Below are 20,233 nucleotides of genomic sequence, written 5' to 3'. Positions count from 1 at the left end.
ACATATATAACATCTGTTCATAAAAATATTTTTATCTCTTAAATATTAAATCAGATATAAATTAATATTATGTGTTATTCTGGAAGTACTTTCTTTGTAGCATAAAACTGTTTTATTTATTTATATTAGACTGTAATTCATTACATTTTTAGGTAGATTGTGCTATCTTTTAGTACCTACTAAATAGACGCACTAGATAGGGACTCTTATTTAATTCTGCACACCATGACTGAATTTTTTACTTTGGACTTGAAGTGAATAAAAAATGCTGCTAGGTACGGATTAAAATGCAAATTAACGTGACACCAGCGTGAGAATAGTGTTAAAGCATGATAGAGTCCACTTACTATTTCAAACATCAATATTTTTATATAGGTCATGACTCTACTGACAGATGATTGTAGTTAATTGTTCAGATTTCTCATGGACAGAGAAACTTTACATGAAGTTTACACTGCAGTTTTTTGCTTACTAAGAGCATTTGTTAGAAACTATGTGGTACCTTAAAAATTCTCCCATGGTATCTGTACATGCACACACGTGTGCCATCATTCACTCTTAGTAATAATACCATTAACTGTGAGCATTGTGATTGATGACTATCATCTGGGAATTCCACTTAGGACCTTTCCAGTTTAGAGATACTCAATCAATAATTATTGATGATCGGAATAAGGAAAATAATTTAAGCAGAAATAAAGAAAAATAAACATCAGAATCCATTCAACAAAGTTTTACATTAATCTCTTATTATGGTTTTTTTAAAAAGGAGCAGGGAGAAGACAGAATCCAAACTCATCACTAGTCATCACTATTATCACCATAATATTATACATAATGGAATGGATGCTTAGGATTAAAATCACTGTTCCTAAGCTATACTCACACATGGCAATTCCAAGACTCTACCCAATGTCTGGTATTCCTTAAAACTTCAAGCTCTTGGTTGTTGTTGTATACTAGGGATTGACTAAAGACAAAAGCAACCAACTATTTGAAGAGTGTATATATTTAATTAGAGAGTGGCACATGCATCTTTAAAATGTACGTGTAGTGATTATCTACTTGTTTTTTAAAGTTTCTGCTTTGAAAGCACATATCATCTGATTAGGAAAAGAGGCCTATGTATTCGCTCTAAGTAATATCGAGTTCATCAATTATTGAAAAATCACAAATTAACATGCAAATAGGCACGTTTACAATAAGTTACAATGTAAGACAGATTTCCATCAACATACACACACAGGGCAATAGAGAAGGAAATTGGAAACTAGAGAAGCCTCTTGAGTATACAGCAAAAGTTGGCATGGTTACAGTTAGCCTTAATACACACATATAATTGGCAATGTTTTTGAGGTTGATAGATGGATAAAACTTAAGTATTAAGAATCCTTCTACTTGGCATGTTAGTCAAATCTTTCTTGGGATCCCTCTCCTGTCACTGATATAATCAACTACATAATGAATAAAGCCCCCTGAAAAACTTGTCTTTGGAATGCAAGTTTCTTGTTTCATCGTAATTGTCCCCATTGGTTGAATGGACTCAGTTCAGCTTCCCCATTCCCTACTTAGCCATAGTGAATTGTGAAAATGTTCATTGTGATATTGTTCACCTTGTGTTTAGTTAACCCCGAAAGCACCCCTGTGGCCACTTATTACAGCTCCTCAGCCTAAAGCAGAGTCAACTCTGTAGTGTTAGGATCTCCAGCCTCTTCTCCTGCTACCTCTACATACTCATTATATATCTCTTCCTACCTTCCAAAGCTTACAGCCATGTTATTTTTCTAAGGCTGTGCTTTATTAATTCACAGTTCAACAGCCCTCCATCTTACCAGAACATTCTTCAAAGCTCTCGCTACTAAATACAACCCAGACATGTGAGAGATGCTGATAGTGAATATTATCTATGTGGTTGAAATAATGGTACCATGATTACTGAGGCTTTCCACTGTGGCCTTCTGGTCCCTTTCCCCCTTTGATAACAGGGTGGATGGAGCTCTATCATAGATAGAGATATTGCTGCCAAGGCTTGGGAGCAGGGCAATTCAACCCTTTGATGTAGCTGTTATCTCCAAAATATCTTCTCCATCACTGTGGGATTCTGTGCTGCCTCATCATGTAAGGCAATGTCAACGTTTGCAATAGGCAACCAATAACAACAGATCCTACAGTGGTCTGCTCCCCCCCCCCGAGTCATTTTCCAGCCATACTGGTTTTTCTTCCTGTCCCCCGTCCCAGTTCTCTTTTCTGCTCCTCTCATACAGCTTCTGCCCAACCCCTGCGTGCAGAGCTGTTTGCAGAGCTCCTAGTCTCCACCCATTCCCTACCACTCTGGTTAGGAGATACTTGCCCAACACTTAACCAAAGGCACCCTTTTCAAGTTCTTCTTTCTTTCTTTGACTCAGCTTCCATTGCATATTCATTCCCTTTTGGCTTTCCCCCTACTTAGTCTATCTTTTCACAAGATATTTACGTGTCTCTGCCTCCTCTATTAATGTTCCTGTTATTACATTCGTCCTCTTTCCATTCTCAATGATCTCACTGCATTTCACAGCAATGCCACGCTTTATTTCACAACTTTCATACTGAAATCTCTCCTACAGCTCTAGACACAAGTATTTATCTGCTTATTATAGCCATTATTGCACCTTTATCGCTAACTTATAGATCTTGCTATCGTTTGCATCATTCTAAAATGTAAGATGCATTAAAATATGCAATTAAAATCATACGTAACTATAAAAATATTAAGAACTGGAGCACAATTCAGTGTCAGATCATATGCAGGTGCCCAGATTCTGTCCCCAATATCACATAAATTAAAGAAGTAATTTATAAGTATATTAAAATTTCTATTTTGATGCACAACCTAGGCATCTTCTATACTGATTACTGTTATTGTAGGCTTAGTGCAAGTCCTAAAATACAGATAAGCTGTTACTTATGTAGACCTATCAAATTCTTTCTTAAAACAGCTATCTATAGATCAAATGAGAAGTTTCATCCCAGAAACATAAGCAATTGCATGCTCAGAGAACAGCTGCTCAAAATCATAATTCTGGCCATGTTGTAATCATATATTATCTATGAAAAAATACATAGTATTCTGGAAAAAACATAGCCTTGAGCATTTATGCCAATAATAGCATCTCTATAGCAAATTGTATCCGTAATCATATTCATGCACACTGTTTTACATAATTTTCATAGCAATCTTGTGAAGTAATACATTAGTCAATATCTTTGGTTAACTGATTATTAAAAACAAACTATATTTCTTGGAAAAGCTGAGCTACCTTTCTAAACACATGTAGTTTTTGAATATGGAAACTAAGAAAAATATCTTATGTTTTTCTAGAAAATAGTTGAATTTTTGAATGTATATGTACCCTTCAAGTAAAGAAAATACACATCCTTTTTCTTCAGTTTAGGTTTATTTTGATAGCTACATTAAAAACGGAATTTCATATTGATAGTATACTATATATTTAAATATGTATGCATTGTGTAATCCGGTTAAGAGCCTATGTGCTCAAATATTTATAAGTTATTTCTGCAAAAATACTGAAGATACTTCTTGCTTTTTGAGATATGCAATACACAATGACTATAAGTGGTCCCCTCGCTGTGAAATGGTACCCCAGAGTGTCTTACTACCTCCTAACTGAAGCCTTGCTTATCATTCCTCCCCATTTTCTGAAAACCGTCATTTCTACTCTTAATTTCAATGACATTGGTTACTTTATTTTCCATGTACATATTAGACAATGTAGTACTTGTATTTCTGGGTCTGGCTTGTTTCACCTTACACGATCTTCATTCAGGTTCAGCCATGATGTCATAAATAACTTTTTTACTTGAAAATTCAGTGAAAATGTCTTCCTAATGTGTGACCCAAGCTGTCAAATGTAGTTTAACCCCTCACCACTGTCAGTAATTGTGATGTGATGGTGTGAAATTACAACCAGGGAACAGAGGGTAATTCCACAGCTCTGAGGTATTTCTCCCTTTGAAGCACTTCTCAGACTGCTAAAGCAATACAGACTAACACAAAGTCCAACTTTCATTGTTTTACTATAAGTAGGTCTTACAGGCGAGCAGCTAATGGGTAGGCTTTTGCTTTTACCATTCTTTCTAGTAATAAGCTGGCTTATGAACCTTAGAACCAAAATCCGCTTAGTTTATGTGTTACACTTGCCCCCATCCCTTTGTGATAACTATAGTTCTCCATCAACTAGGAATGCAGAAAACACCTTAGTTGCACCTCATCTTCAGACTCTGGTCCAACAACACATAACATACCCTCCTTTATTTTCAGCTCCATTTTTATAAGGTCTGTCAAGATTGCAATAACACAGCTTTGTTTGTCAAAATAATGGATTGCTTGTTTTTATTTTAAATGTAAGTTCTTGAGATCTGAGATGTGTAAAACTTTCAAGAAGAAATTTCCTTTGGAATGGAAATGAGTTTTATAACTGTAATTTATGTCTATGGATGTGGTTGACATAAAATAGGACTTAACTAAGCATTTCTAGGCTGTGTGGACAGTAGCTTTGCTCATAAGTCAGGAAGATATTTACTACAGATAATTTGTGTTGCATTTTAAATTCCTAGGCTTTTAAGACCTTGATACTGAGTAATCTTGGACTCTGAAACAATTCTTTTTCCTTGAACTTACTGGTCTGTCACTCCCCTGTACTATATCATTAGTTGGTCATCATATTTTTAATATGCTCCATAGCTGGTGATTTGGTGTAAACATCTGAAATATTTATTATTCTGATGGAAGACAGTATTTAGGAGCAAACTTTTTTTTACTTTGTTATCATTTTAAAAGCATTAAGGAAGCTCTGCCAATATTACATAGTACCAAGTCATAACAAGCTAATTTCATGCACTCTTGTGGACTCCAACATTTACCATAGAAGTCCTTAGTAGCATGTATATAATATTTTTTTTCTTTTTTGTCCCTTTGTAGTTGTTTGAAATTACAGTGCCTCTCTCTCAAGGCCCCAAACCAGTCACAATCAGTTTTGCCAATCATACTTCCTGCCGATGCATGTCTAAACTGGATGTTTACAGACAAGTTCATTCAATTATTAGACGTTCTCTGCCAGCAACATTATCACAGTGAGTATGAATTAAGTCTGTCTTTCTACACCTTTTCCTAAGTTAAAATTATCTTCAAATAAATCCAAGTTTATTTAAGGAAGTTTTATAAACACTGTTCTATTTATCATCAAATACAAAACATAAAACATTATCCAATAAAAGTAGATTTATACTGAACTACCCATTGTATGGACAGGGTCGTTCACAGCATAAACAGACAGCCTATAGAATGGTGCACAACCCACCGCCATTCACACAACTAGTGAAGTAGCCACACTGATTTAATGTCTGTGAACTTGAGTATTCACTTGGAAATTATTCTAAAGCTTAAAAATTTAATTCTTAATGATTTAAGTTTAAAACAAATATTAACTATTCATATTATGATGATATACTAAAATGTAAGTTGAAACATACTTCCTATTTCTTGTTTCAGCAAAGATTGACTATTGAAATCTTACTGATTATTTGGATTTTCTCTTCATATTACTTGAAATAATATCCAAACTATCATTTAACACTCAAGTTGTTTTCTTGTCTTTTAATATAGCAGAGAGTATCATTTGATCAAAGGGAAGGGCAGAGTATCAATTCGGACACTGAATAACTTACATTGGAATATTTCTTATGTCATTTCAGTCCTAGGAACTTTAGTCTCCCAAACAGAGATGCAGTTCAGTGTTCTTTATCATTCCTCGTGGATGTAGTAGGTACATACAAGGGAATAATATGATATTCTAACACTTACTACAGCACCACAGGTAAATGGATGAGCTGGACTACAGAATATTAAGAAATATGCTCACCTTCAGGGCCTCAACAGAAAATGTACAACATTAAGAGTGGTCTTCCCATGATTGACAGAATACAGACAATTCTCCTGCACTGCTCTACTTAATTTGGCAGAAAAGTGGCTCTCTTTGGGACATCTTAGGGGAACTCAGTGATAGCCTGATATTAGTACAAATCTGTCCTCCTTTGCTTGAAAAAGAAAAGATCTTGCAGATATCGCTGAAGAAAACCATAGTAATACAAGGAAAGTGACCCACCTTAACCATCAGGGCCCATCTCTCATCTCATTCATGCAGCCCCTGGAGGACTGTTTATTTCTTGACCCTATTTCCATAGACAAAGCATCTGTTCTGAGAACTTTAGGTATCATCTCTTTGTTCATGGTTTCCAAAATTTTATTTGAAGATCTGATCATGTATTTGCTTTGTAATAATTTTCTACACTTATCTTATTTCCATATAATTATGTTAGCCCTGTCTTAGACCCAAAGATTAGTTCAGTCCCTTCCATTTCTCCGTATTTCATATCACAAAGTCCTCATATTCTTTTGAAATTTAGAATTTGCAGTTATCACACTACTATGATTCACTATCTTGGAGAATAGGGAGATCCATCTTCAACCTCCATTTAATTCTCATCACTTCCATTCATCCACTCTAGTCTGTGTGGACATCGGATTTAGCACATCAGCAACAAACTGGCCTCTTAATATCAACTCTTTCCCTCATTCCTGCACACTATTGTAAATAAGCTTCAAAAGACATCGTTTGATTTATCCAAGCAAGAATAGTGCTTTTCTATTGCTCAAAGAATTGTGCACAAGTTTCTTACCATTCTTCCTCTTTGTCATCTTTCTTGTCATTATTTTAAAAAGTCCAATTCCCTGATCACAAGGTCTTTCTCTACTCTGTATTTTGTTTCTATTATGACTTTAGCTTGAAGTAAGTTCTTTCTTTTCTTCCTTTCAAAGGCCACATTCATTTCCTAGAGCTCAGATGAAAGCCTTTCCCCTGCATTTGTCTCATCAAATACCACAGTCAGCATTGCTTCTGTGTTAATTTGATAGCATATTTGCTTTGTGCTCTTAACATTATGGCTTTAGAGATGTAATCGTGTTACTACATGTACATGTAGCTTGCTTATTTCGTAGCTACTATATTCTGTTAAATTGAAAACTGATTATGTTTCCATGGCAAATACTACAGGAAAATCAATGTACTACAAAATAGAAATAGATGGGTATAATCTTTGAAGGGTAGAAAAAGACACACACACACACAGAGAGAGAGAGAGAGAGAGAGAGAGAGAGAGAGAGAGAGAGAGAGAGAGAGAGAAGGAGGGAAGGAGGGAGAGAGAGAATTTAATATTATATAAAGACACACGTATTTTGGTTTTTTGAGACAGGGTTTCTCTGTATAGCCTTGGATATCCTGGAACTCATTTTGTAAACCAGGCTGGCCTTGAACTCACAGAGATGTGCCTGCCTCTGCCTACTGAGTACTGGAATTAAAGGTGTGAGTCACCACTGACTGGAAAGGCACAAGTATCTTAAAGTTACTAGTGGTGAATTTATTGCTTAATTGGTTAATGCCTGCACTGTGCACGAAGATGTAAGGAAATTTAAGTCTAGTAGCAAAATTGGGATGATTTAATTAGATTTTAAGCCATGAAATTAATATGCTATTAAATAATCAAAAGACTAAGGCTGTGATTTTGAAGCAGTGAACACCTATCTATGAATTCTCATGTTTTTCTAAAAATATGAAAATAGAATATGAAGTTTTATTGATAAATGTTATGTAAAGGTTTAATATAGTCAAAGCATCTTGAATTGTAATTTATGCATCATAAAATGACTGCAAATTATTATTTGAAATCAATCATCTTATTATGGCAGTTTTTGAGGTAGTGCCCAATTTAAAAGAAAGATAAAAGGGGATTGTAAAATAGAAAATTTTAGTACAGGTTATAATTCATCTTTTATTTGATCCTGAATTATTATAAAATGTTGGCCCTAAAACACTAAATATGTTTGATAGCAATAAATTGCATTTATTGGGATTTAAGAGTTTCATTATTGTGAGGACTCTTATTTTTGCTAAAGAGAACAGAGGATACATAGTCCAGGGAACTTTTTACTTAAGACATGAGAACGCAATGTCTTTAGTCCATTAATCTGTAATAGATCTTCAACCCCATTGCTTAAAAGCTCAAAAGCTAGTATGTTTTCTTTTTCCAGCTCTAATTGCCCAGTTTTTCTTTGAATTCTTGAGTGTCATGCATTGTTTCTTTCCTTTAAATATAAATAAACAGAAAAGCAGAAAAATAATTTACTAACATTTATAAAAGAGTAGACATTGGATACTCCCATTAAATTGATTAAGACATAATCTTAAACCATTTAATCAGAAAAATTTTTCATCAGAATTCAAAAGAAATCATTTTAGAAAGTTCTAGAAATGTTCTCTTTGCAAATTTAAAATCCTCATATACATAGGTCATTATTTTTTGAAATTTTAATGTATATGTCTGTTTATCATTTTCTACAGTATTCTCTCTGTATATAGAAATAGAACATATATATGTGCTTATTTTTTATTTTTTAATTTTTTCTTTGATTTGTTTTTTTTTTTTTGAGACAAGGTTTTTCTGTGTCACTTTGTTGCCTGCCCTGGAACTAGCTCTTGTAGGTTAGGCTGGCCTCGAACTCACAGAGATCCTCCTGCCTTGCCTCCTGAGTGCTGTGTTTATATATAAGGATATAGAATATATATACCTACACGTATAGAAACATAGTTATAAAATATTTATGAACATATGTTTGTGTAGCTATAGAATATATATAGTCTAACTTGCTCAGTTTAGGACCTCTTGACATGAATGGATCTACCCGTAAAATTCAGTCAAGAGAAGTATTGTTTAAACCATGAAGTATTATTTTTTTCCTAGCAAAATACTATGTAGTAGCTGAATCACCTGGTTTATTGAATAATCATAACATTTCAGTTCATTTCTATCAAATACCAATAGAAGTGGTAGTGTATTTTAGTTAATTTTGCATAGATTTGGAGAGTCAAGGATCTCTTAGTGCACAAAACCTCAGTGCGAAAATATAGAGAAAATGAGTCACAAATATGCACGCATGAGGCAGCATGACATAAGATTCAAAGTGTAGGGAGTAGTAATTGTGACCCAACATTTAGAATTTACTCTACCCAGAATGCACACATTTTTTCTAAATTTCAGAGATATAAATGTACTAATAAAATTGATTTTAGCATTGAATACACCATTTTTTCTCATTGAGAAATGCATAAATCCTCGAATTCATGACCAGAAGTTTACAAATAATGAAATAATTCTTAAAAAAGTAACTTTATTCTTCATAAAAATTACAAGTTCTGTTTAAATGAGAAAGTAAGGTTTATTTGCTCTCATTTTTCCCAACATAGATCTACATGAAAAATTATTTTATGCCTTGCAGAAAGTGTACGCTTCAAGTAATATGTTTTGCAAATGAAGCACATGAAATGTCTTATTTATAAAAATGTATATGTGCACATTAATCATTCATTACTTTTGAATATCGATTTCAACAGCATGAAAATGCCTTGAAGATTGAAACATAAAGGCAATAAGCACTTTATCGTAATCCTTCTATCTATTCTATATCTTCTTTTCATTATAATATAATAACATTTAAAACTTTTGTTTCTGTCTCGTTTTTTAGGATAGTATGCTATAAATCCTAAGCTGTTGCTTCTTACACCTGAAGGAGAGAGTGTCATTTAGGAGTTATAAAAATATATTTCTCCAAATATTGGTTTCTTTAATTCAGTAATATCTAGCATAATTTCAGATTTCAACATTAAAATATGTTTATGATGAGTAATATTTTCTTATCTGTGTGAAGCTTCTTATATATTTTAGAAATTTAAATTGGGTTTTAAAACTAATAGAATTCAAAATATTTATTTACCTTTAAGCAAACTGTTACTATTCCAAAGTTTGTTTTGTCAAGAATATTCCAGTATAATATAATTGAAAGTGTTTGCCAAAACCTCTGTTCTTGTTCAACATGAGCATGAAAAAGAAGAAGAGGTGGCACAACCAGAGTATGTGGACTCTGTATTTTCTAAGTATGAAAATCCATATCTGGATGTTTGTATAACATTCACAAAGTAAATTTCTGCAATTGTGTCTACACAAGGAGTTCATATGCTAAAATTTATATTTTTTAAAATGCTCTGTCATAAAATGGAAAGCTCTATGTAAAAGAAAGAAATGGTTCTGTTTTCTTGGCTACTAAGGGTAGAAATCCACCTGGGTGGACATATTTAAATGGAGGCGTAAACCTTACAAAGCTCCCCAAAAAGGGAAGACCCTTCATTATGTGCAGGGCTAGAAACTGAGAGGACTACTGGGACTCTGCCATTTATATAGCTTGGATCTCTGTTTGTCAAAATATTATACTGAAATAAAAAAGGATAACTGCAACCAAATAAATGGGAGAGGGGACCCGTGTCTGAGACCTTGTATGAGCATGTTAGTGCGTGCTTGTGTCTGTGTGTAACTGAAAGAAAGCTGTAGAAATCCATCTTTACCACACTCAAGTCTGATAGGCTGTGTTATTGCATGCCATTCCATCACACTAGGAATGTATGGCTTTGACTTTATTTTGATTTTGTGTGTGTGTGTGTGTGTGTGTGTGTGTGTGTGTGTGTGTGTGTGTTTGAGAAGCTTTCTTACATAGCACAGGCTAGCCTCAAGCTTATTGTATAGTCCAGGAGGATAATCTTAAACTCCTGATGTATCTCCCTGAGAATTTCAGATGCTGGAATTCATTTCATATGCCACCATGCTGGGATTAAAATGTGTATTTTGACTCTTTAATTGGCTTTATGTTCCACATAAGAGCTAACCAATGAGTAGTGAAATACCACATCAGAGAAGTATAGGATGAATTACATTTTACCAAAATGAAAAAGGAATGTTTTCTTTTGTCATCACTGTCATATGTGTCCACCTATAAATGATATGCCCTGTCACCACGTGTAGAAGATACTAAAGGTTATTTTGTGGTAGAAAGCTAAAGTTTGGATAGAATATCTATACAAAATTATTGATATTTGTTTATAAAATTGATAAATACTCTAAAGTTATCAGGAACAACGCATATTCATGATTAAACTAAAATATAAAATAATGACTTATTATTTTCTTTTCTATTGCTATGATAAAATACCATAACCAAGATAACAATTTAAAAAAGAAAGAGTTTCTTTGAGGGTTTCCGGTGCCCAAGGATAATAGCCCATTACTATCCTAGTGAGAATCATGGGAGTGTGTGGTTCTGGAGCAATAGCTAAGAACTTGATCCACATGCAGAAATTAGAACCCTGACTCAAAATGCATCAGTTTTTTTAAATATCAGGACCTGCTGTCAATGGCACTCCTTCTAGAAACCACAAGCATCTACCAGATGGAGACCGCATATCCAGGGATCTGTGACTTATAGGAAGCCCCTCCTTCAAACCACTACAGTGACAAAATAATGGAGTGCGTAGAGATTTTCCCTTAGGATTAAGTGGATTTTTCTTTTTTTTTTTTAGGATAGTCTGGCATGTTCCGAGAAATACTAAGTGAACAAACAAAGTTTAAACATGTTGCCCTGTTGTTGACTTTTGGTGGGTCGTTTTCCAGGAAGAAATACTGAAATATATAAACAAAAATAATAGAAAAGTAATGGCACCCTGGGGTATGGATCAGAATGAGCACACTTCTCATAGTCTTAACTCATTAGCACATAAGTAAATATGTTTTAGTTTTAATATTAAAAACAAGAGGTATGTAGTGTACACAGGATAAAGCAAGCAACTATTTGTATAAAGATTGTTGGAGCCCAAGTATTTTACTGGAATTTGTTAGGATGAAGTCAAACATATGGACTGAAAGTCCTAGCTATCTTGTGTTGGTTTTGGACATAACTTATCTTCTTTTTGCCTAAAAGTGTGTACATGCTTATCTCCCTTAAAATTTCATACTTATTGCAGAAAATATCTGTGGCAAACCATGTTTAATTTTATTTTAAATAGAAAAAAAATACAGTGAATTGTAATTAGTTCTCAAACCCAGCTTATTTCTGATGAATTATCATGAATCATAGTATCTCCAAAAGACACATTTTGAAAGCATCCAAGACGGTTAAAAAGGTTTATATTCATCTAGCAATTATCACTGCTTTTATATATACTTGCTTTTTGGTTATCATCTAGACTATTTGCATGCTCTACAAGAGACTGTAGTTTCCATGATGTACCAAATAATATAGCGATTAACAGGTCAGACTTAAACTAAATCAAGAAACTCTCTGTGATGGACTCCCTAAGTAGACTGAAACATATGGGAAGCTTTAGACAAGCTGCCGTGTTGAAAAGGATGAATGAACCCTTCCTTGGAATTGCTGTAGACTGCTGGAAAGGAAAACACTGATAAATTATCAGAGGTGATGTTCAAAATGACAGTACACATGGTTATAATGTACAGATTTAGAAGATAAGCATAGAGATGTGAGTCTGTGATCCCAGCACTGGGGAGGCCAAGGGTCAGAAGTCCAAAGCCAGCCGTATACTATATAGTGAGGGCTTTCTTCCAAGCACACACAATTTGGAATTGCTTTTTCTGTAAAAGAAAGCCCAAAACAAATTCTTTGTGTGGTTTCATAGTACTTCTTAGATGTTTTTGAAACAGTGTTTCATCACCTTGAATAATCTATGTAACTTTTCTTAGCAACATCCAAAGCACGGCCTGTTTTTTCTTCATTTGGAGAACATTTCAGGGTGTCTGCAGATCGTTTCTGTGTTGTGTTATTTTGGAGCATTCTTCACCACATACTGTTGTTTATAATATTGCTTTAAAATGAATGATTTGTGATATCTAAGTAAATATTTGCTTTTGATGTACACACCAGTGTCCGTGATAAGTAGTAAAGGTTCATGAATGCTCTCTCTGTTAGAATATTGAAAGGAAAGGTGTCTTCTGGATAACATTAACCAGGAGAAGAGGATGCAGAGTGTATCTGCATTTGACTCAAAGGATCTAGAAGAAATTGAATATAATGGCACAGAACATGATTAAACCCAAATGATAGATTCTAAATGTCATTTTCCAAAGTAGTAGTAGTAGTAGTAGTGATGATGATGATGATGACGATGATGAAGACAATTTGTTCATAATGTTTTCTAAAACAAATATTGAATATTGAAAGGAGGTAGGGACAAAGGAAAGAAAAGATGGTAAGAAGAAAGAAAAGAAGGAAGGAGATAGTCATACCAAAAAAAAACCCAAATGTGTTCTTGGATATTTATGGTGGAATGGAAAGTGGGAATTATACATTAATCAAGTGATATTAGAGATATAGGATCTAGACTTCAGAAATAAAACAGTAAATGTTTGTATGAGAATATCACCATAGCTGCAGTTCTTTAGTGAGGCAATAGCTGAAAGCCACCTAAACTATTATAATAAGAATTAAACTATATTACATGTTTTCATGAAATTTTGTATGTAACTAAAAGTCCTCCAGAGAAAAATCATCAAATGACCTCTAGAGTTGCCTGAAATATGTACTTTATTTGGTAAAGGAAATTGCACAGTAATATAGAAGGCATCATTGCATTTTTGATAAAATTAAAACAGTATGTCATTACACAAAGAAGCCTACTTGCCTTTACAAAGGTTAAGCCCAGAGTCCTCTTAGGCCTTATAACTTATAAGGGTAACCTCAGATTGAAGCGTGAAGCAGGTGAGGTGGAGGTAGTTTTAGGGGAGACACTAATAGTTTGTCTCCTCTATTGTGTATTTTCAAGCTTTGCTGTAACCATGTTTTGACTTGTAACATGTACATGCAAAGAAATGATCCTTCTCCATGCTAGTTACACTGTTCTTTAGCTCCTGTTTAATTTGTCTTCCCCCAAGGTGTCAAGCAGTCAACAAAACTTGTCCAGCAAACTATGTGTGGAATAGCTACATGTGCCGATGCCTGGCCCAGCAGGATTTTATCTTTTATTCAAATGCTGAGGATGGTAAGTAAAAAAACACTTCAGTCTGTCTCTGATCTGTATTTTGATTAACATACTTTCATATTAAATGCTCACAATATTCTGCACATCACTTACTGAAATGAGTTCAAAATAGGATATTAACTACTTCCTTTGCTATTACTTTCAACTTCTGTTTAAAGTGTGTTTACATACATTACTTTATTGAAAAACGTAAAAGGAGGGTGTTTTGCATGCATGTATGTAATACCACATCCTGAACTACTAAGGTCCAGTAAATATGTTGTGTGTTTTTCTAGACTCAACCAATGGATTCCATGATGTCTGTGGACCCAACAAGGAGCTGGATGAAGATACCTGTCAGTGTGTCTGCAAAGGTGGGCTTCGACCATCCAGCTGTGGACCCCACAAAGAACTAGACAGAAACTCGTGCCAGTGTGTCTGTAAAAACAAACTTTTGCCCAACTCATGTGGAGCCAACAGAGAATTTGATGAAAACACATGCCAGTGTGTATGTAAAAGAACCTGTCCGAGAAATCAACCCCTGAATCCTGGGAAATGTGCCTGTGAATGTACAGAAAACACACAGAAGTGCTTCCTAAAAGGGAAGAAATTCCACCATCAAACATGCAGGTAAGGAGTCTAGGTAAACAACCCTAATTCCCTTCTAGAACATGCAGTGTTCTCAACCAGGAGCTGTTTATCTCAACCCAATCTAGCAGCTGCTAATTTGAATGAAGACTATAAACCCTCAGAGGGGGAAAAATGTAGTTACTTAAATCAGTGCTATTCTTTCTTAACACTAGACTTTTTGTGGGGTTTCTAGCTTCTTTGAGTCAGACTTGCTATATAGCCAGGCTGACTTAGAACTTAGCATTCTCCTGCCTTGGTTTCATAAGTGGACGGATTCTAGGATTACATAAGTACATTTGGTCTCTGAGAGTTGAGTAATATCAAAGGCAACAAAGAAACATCAAGGCACAAAACCAAATCTAGAATATACCCAAAACTAATTCTTTGTCCAAGAGACTAATGTAGCAGACCCCTATATGAGTAAAGGATAGATATTTTAGAAATGCATTCAGCAATCTATGTCTGATGCCTTCAAAAATTTTACTTTCAGATGTAATTTAGGACCAGATGTTTCAAATGAATCTTTTTTTTTTTTTTGACAGGGTTTCTTTGTAGCTTTGGTGCCTGTCCTAGAACTAGCTCTGTAGACCAGGCTGTCCTTGAACTCACAGAGATCCACCTGTCTCTATCTCCCAAGTGATGGAATCAAAGGCATGCACTACCACCATCCGACCCAGTGAATTATTTTAAAGCTTAAAAATAAAACACAACAGCACCATTTTCTGAAGAATTTTATCTGAAAATGAAATATTTACACTGAATTCTTAATGAGAACTAGATAAATGCTCTAGCTTGCTTTCTTTTGCTGTGATAAAATACCATACCCAAAAGCAACGTGGGGAAAAATGGGCTTATTTTACTTCCAGGTTGCAGTCTATCACCAAAGAAGCTAAGGCAGAAACTGAAGGCAAGAACTGGAGGAAACCTTGAGGAACACTTTATATTGGCTTGCTCCTAGGCTTCCTTGTAGGATCAAAGCCTACCTGTCTAGGGATGGTACCATCCACAGTGGGCTGGCTCTATATCAGTTAACCATTAAGAAAATGCCTCACAGACATGGACATAGGCCAGTCTGATCTAATCAGTTCCTTAGTTGAGGTTTACTATGTTCTCAGAAGCCTCTAGATTTGTGCCGTGTTAAAGGTTACTCGAACAACTGGAGAAATGACTCCGTGGCCGAGAGCACATGGTACTCAAACAGATCGCAACTGCCTTTAACTTCAGTTACAGGAGGAGCCAACACCCTCTTCTGGCATCTGTGGTCACATACATATACTCAGAGACAAACACAGACCTAAATACATAATGACAAATTAAAAACAAAATTACTGAAAATTACTCAAGATTCACTTTTGAAATGGTATTTTATTTTACCTGTATGGGTATTTTACCATCATGCATGTCTGTTCTGTGCCCCACAGATGTGCCTGGTGCCCACGGAGGACACTGGATCTCTGGCACTAGAGTTAGACAGTTATAAGTCAGTTATCTGGGTTCTGGACGCTGATCCTGTGCCCTGTGTAGGAGCAGCAAATACTTAACCACTTAGAGATAACCACAGTCATCTCTTCTGTTCCATCACTCACTTCTGTTTTAAGAGTTTAGGACTTTTCATTTGTCTTAAAGTCACTGAAGCAAACAAAACATGATACACATTCTCTTACAACCCCCAATGCAAAAAAATAAGAAGAAAAAAAAAAGACTGTGGGAAAAGAAAACCTCTTGAAATGTCCTTAAAAGGCTCTGTCGTTACTGGCTGCAACATCTGTCATTTATTTTTATTTTACAGCATGGCTTTCTACTATTTTTCATTAAGAAACATCAATGAGGTTCTTGGATTCAAAGACTTTCTATATTTGTGTCTGAATTTGTATCTCTGACATCTCAGAAGATACAATGACTACTGTTTAATATAGACCTCTCTTTGCCATGTTTTCTAGACCTCTCTTTGCCATGTTTTCTAGACCTCTCTTTGCCATGTTTTCGTTGTTTTCCTTCGATATTGGCCCAGCAGCCTTGCCTCTGCTTAAATTACCTCAGTATCTTCAGCTCAGCTTCCTGCTCCCTCAGTTTATGAAGATTACAGATTTCTTACTTTGATGCGGAGAGCACTTCGTACTGTTTCTCAGAGTCGCTCCTCTTTCTATGTCATTGGTTTTCTCTTCTCTTCAATCTCCAGTCTAACAAGGGACCACAGCCTGGCAGAGGACTCTGTATTAAGCTGTGTTTAAGCATCTGAGTTGCTAGATCCAGTAAAGATTGTCATATGTATCTAGAACAGTGATTCTCAACCTTGCTAATGCTGGAACCATTAATACAGTTCCTCATGTTGTGGTGCTCCCCATCTATAAAATTGGCTTTTTTTGTATTTTATAACTGTAATTTAGCTATTGTTATGAACCATAATGTAAATATTTGATATATAGGATATCTGATATGTAACCCCTGTGAAAGAGTCAGTCGACTCCCCATAGACGCCATCACCCATGGGTTGAGAACTACCAGTGTGTTTAATGTCACCATTTTTCTGGTTTTATTCTTTTCTCATAGCACATGAGATTTAAGTGCCCTCATTTTCAATAAATTTTCTCTTTCGTTGAATATCTTCTTCCATCCACAAATTAGACATGGGCAAACAATACCCTTTCAACATCTAAGATAAAAGCTGTTTTCTTTTTCTTTTTAGTATTGTATCCTTGTGACTCTTTATCATTAACCTTGTGCCCATTAAGTAGAGACAATCTTTGAGTCTCAGGAGTTTGTGTTCTTATTTTAACTTTTAATTCTGAAGATCTGTCATTTGTAGTTGCTGCATAATGGGTCACCACTAAATCCAGGTTTTTCATTGATGATAATTTTTTCTTCCTGTATTGTTGAAGAGTTCCTTATATAAATCTTAATACTTATTTTTGGAAAAAAAATTGAATAATACACATTTTCCAATTTTACTATACTTACCAAAAGGTAGATTCAAAATTCAGTATTATATCCAAAAGAATACAGCTATTATATTTCAGCAAACCTCATTAAGCCATGTTTCACATTGAATCTTTTTTCAATGAATTTAGTACATATTAACAAATTTGAATATTTTGAGACTGAATTTTAACTAGCCAGACATCTAAATTTTCTACAGAAAATTAGCTGCTGAGTAGACTATATCTATATCATATATTTTGCTGAACAAGCAAGACACGTCTTTCTTAAATTCTTTTCCTGTTTTTCTGCTACTTTAGGTTGAAGTTGGTTGTCCTGGTCAAGTGGCCACAGAACAATTCTCTCAGTCCTGAACTATATCCCTAGGCTGACTTATTATACATATTGTAACTCTTTGTATGCCCAGTTTTCTTACCACACTAAGTTCCATAGGTTATGGTATCAAATAGATGGAGCAAAAGAGAAAATTGTAAAGTATATACACACACATTTCTCTTAATATTTATTTCGGTGAAGAAAGGCAGAATGTATTTTCATTTTACTGCTTTAATCATCAGCTGTCAGTGACCTTTAAAAACTGCATGCTTTTTTGATAAATAAATTGCATTCGTTATATAATTATGGATATTTTAAAAGTTCTTAACAAGACATTTAAACTATCCTCCTCTAAGGCTCTAAGAACATTCTAGAAATGAAGACTGAAAGGATGTAAGAGCTAGGAAGATAGAGCAAAGAGCTGCAGACTCCTGGGAAAGGCACAGCCATTACAGTCATGAGCTCTTTGTGGTTATAGATGCTCGTACTGGCTCCACAAGAATGGACCTTTGTGGGGCAAGGATGGAGGAAGGGCTAGGAGGACACAGCCCCTTGCTGCCGAGTTCTTTGTTCCTGATGATTCAGGAAGAGAGGACTTATTGCCATTAGTTATATACCCACCTCTCACCGATCCTTCCCCCTACTCTACTGGATACTTCCAAACTAGTAATCACTCAGTTGGCCGTGGTTAAAATGAATGGTTGAATGGCTCAGGAATGTGTGAGAGGGACTAGTAGAGAGGATTAGAAGTTGATAGGTGTGGCAGGGAGATGAGAAAAAGTTATCAGGAGACATTATATACAGAAACTGTCAAAGATAAAATGAAAAACATTAAGAATTTAAAATATATAAAAAAATTATTGGCTAAGCTTTCCTTTCAATATCTAATGAGATTAAATTTGAAGGGTTTACTGATCTCTTTAGTTCACTTTCACTTTTTCTGTCTAACCCATTACACAGTGAGGCTTGCTCATCTTCCATATTCTACAAAGCTAGAATAAATTCACTATAGCAAGCAGAACTTCCAAAAATCAAATGATGGGAAATTTGTCTTTTCACCACTACCATCATCTGGAAGTCTAGTGTGGATGGAGAAGGCCCTAACCCATCCGGAGTACAGGTGGGGAAGGAAGAGTTACCCACCCTTACCCAGCCAGCTGCTGAGTAAAAGCACAAGAGTGTGGATGGGGCTGCTTTCCAAAGACTATGGTCCTGCCAAGATGACTGGGTTTAATTGCCTGGAAGTCTGGGTCCCATGCACATCCCAGACTTCTGTGAACGTTGCCATGTTTATGTGATCACAGGAAATCAGCAGACCTTAAATATTCACTTTCACAATTTCTGTTTTATGTTACTTTAATCCACAAAGCAGAGAGTACTTCAAAAGAACTACTGCTCACAATAGCTCATCTTTCCATTCTTATGTCAGCAACTGAGACATGTTTTTAAAGGCTTTTCCATTCTCCTACAGTTCCGTAAGCATAAGCACACACTTAAACATTTATAAAGCTACAAACACATTTTAATAAAGTTAGTAATTTTTCTGGGTTTAAACTTAAGAAAAACATAAAAGCTGATTTTTAGCATCATGACTCTCTACCTTGGTCTTCACCATATGTGTTTCTCTCTGTTTTTCTAGTTGTTACAGACGACCCTGTACAAATCGACAGAAGCACTGTGATCCGGGAATGTCATTTAGTGAAGAAGTATGTCGCTGTGTCCCATCATATTGGAAAAGACCACATATGAACTAAGATCATACCAATTTTCAGTTCATCATTTTACTGTCTTGAAAAACTGTTGCCACGATAGAACTGTTGATGCACAGAAAGACTCTGTGGGGCCATGGTAACAGAGGCCCAAGTCTGTGTTTCCTGAACCGTGTGGAGAGCTGCAGGAAAGGACTGGTGCTCGTGTGAAAAGGCTTCTTCAAAGACTGCTTTTCTACCAGTGACAGACAGCCGAGGTTTTACTCTTGTGATTTAAAAAGAAAAGAAAGAAAAAAAAAGAATGACTATATAATTTATTTCCACTAAAAATATTGTTCCTGCATTCATTTTTATAGCAATAACAATTGGTAAAGCTCACTGTGATCAGTATTTTTATAACATGCAAACTATGTTTAAAATAAAGTGAAAATTGTATTATAAACTGTGAAATTCAGTCTATCGCCATCTTACATTATGTTTCGGTTGTAGGAAATGGAATGTCATCTTCCAAAATTCTCTCATCACAGATTTTTGAGTTGTCTTCCATTTCTGCACACTCAAAGCAGATATCAAGTGCATTATGCATTAATTTACATTTTGGATACACTGGAAAAAGTCTACTTTTTTAACTTTGATGAAAAAAGAGAGTGAGAGAAAAAATAGATTTGATAACAT

General features: G+C 35.1%; 1 protein-coding gene across 1 annotated transcript in view; it reads left to right on the top strand.

Moving 5' to 3' along the window:
* Positions 1-20,000, top strand: part of Vegfc (vascular endothelial growth factor C) — a 108,360-nt gene extending 88,360 nt beyond the window's left edge. Inside the window, exons 4-7 of the mRNA XM_048455778.3 lie at positions 4,979-5,130; positions 13,882-13,988; positions 14,264-14,597; positions 19,489-20,000. Coding sequence (XP_048311735.3) covers positions 4,979-5,130; positions 13,882-13,988; positions 14,264-14,597; positions 19,489-19,603 — 708 coding nt within the window. The 3' untranslated portion in view covers positions 19,604-20,000. The remainder of the gene's footprint in view (positions 1-4,978; positions 5,131-13,881; positions 13,989-14,263; positions 14,598-19,488) is intronic.
* The last annotated feature ends 233 nt before the right edge of the window (positions 20,001-20,233 follow it).

This window comes from Myodes glareolus, chromosome 23 (assembly GCF_982192425.1).
Source record: "Myodes glareolus chromosome 23, mMyoGla1.1, whole genome shotgun sequence".
Classification (NCBI taxonomy): Eukaryota; Metazoa; Chordata; class Mammalia; order Rodentia; family Cricetidae; genus Myodes; species Myodes glareolus.
The sequence above is the reverse complement of the archived record's forward strand: the minus strand, read 5'-3'. Positions and strand labels throughout refer to the sequence as shown.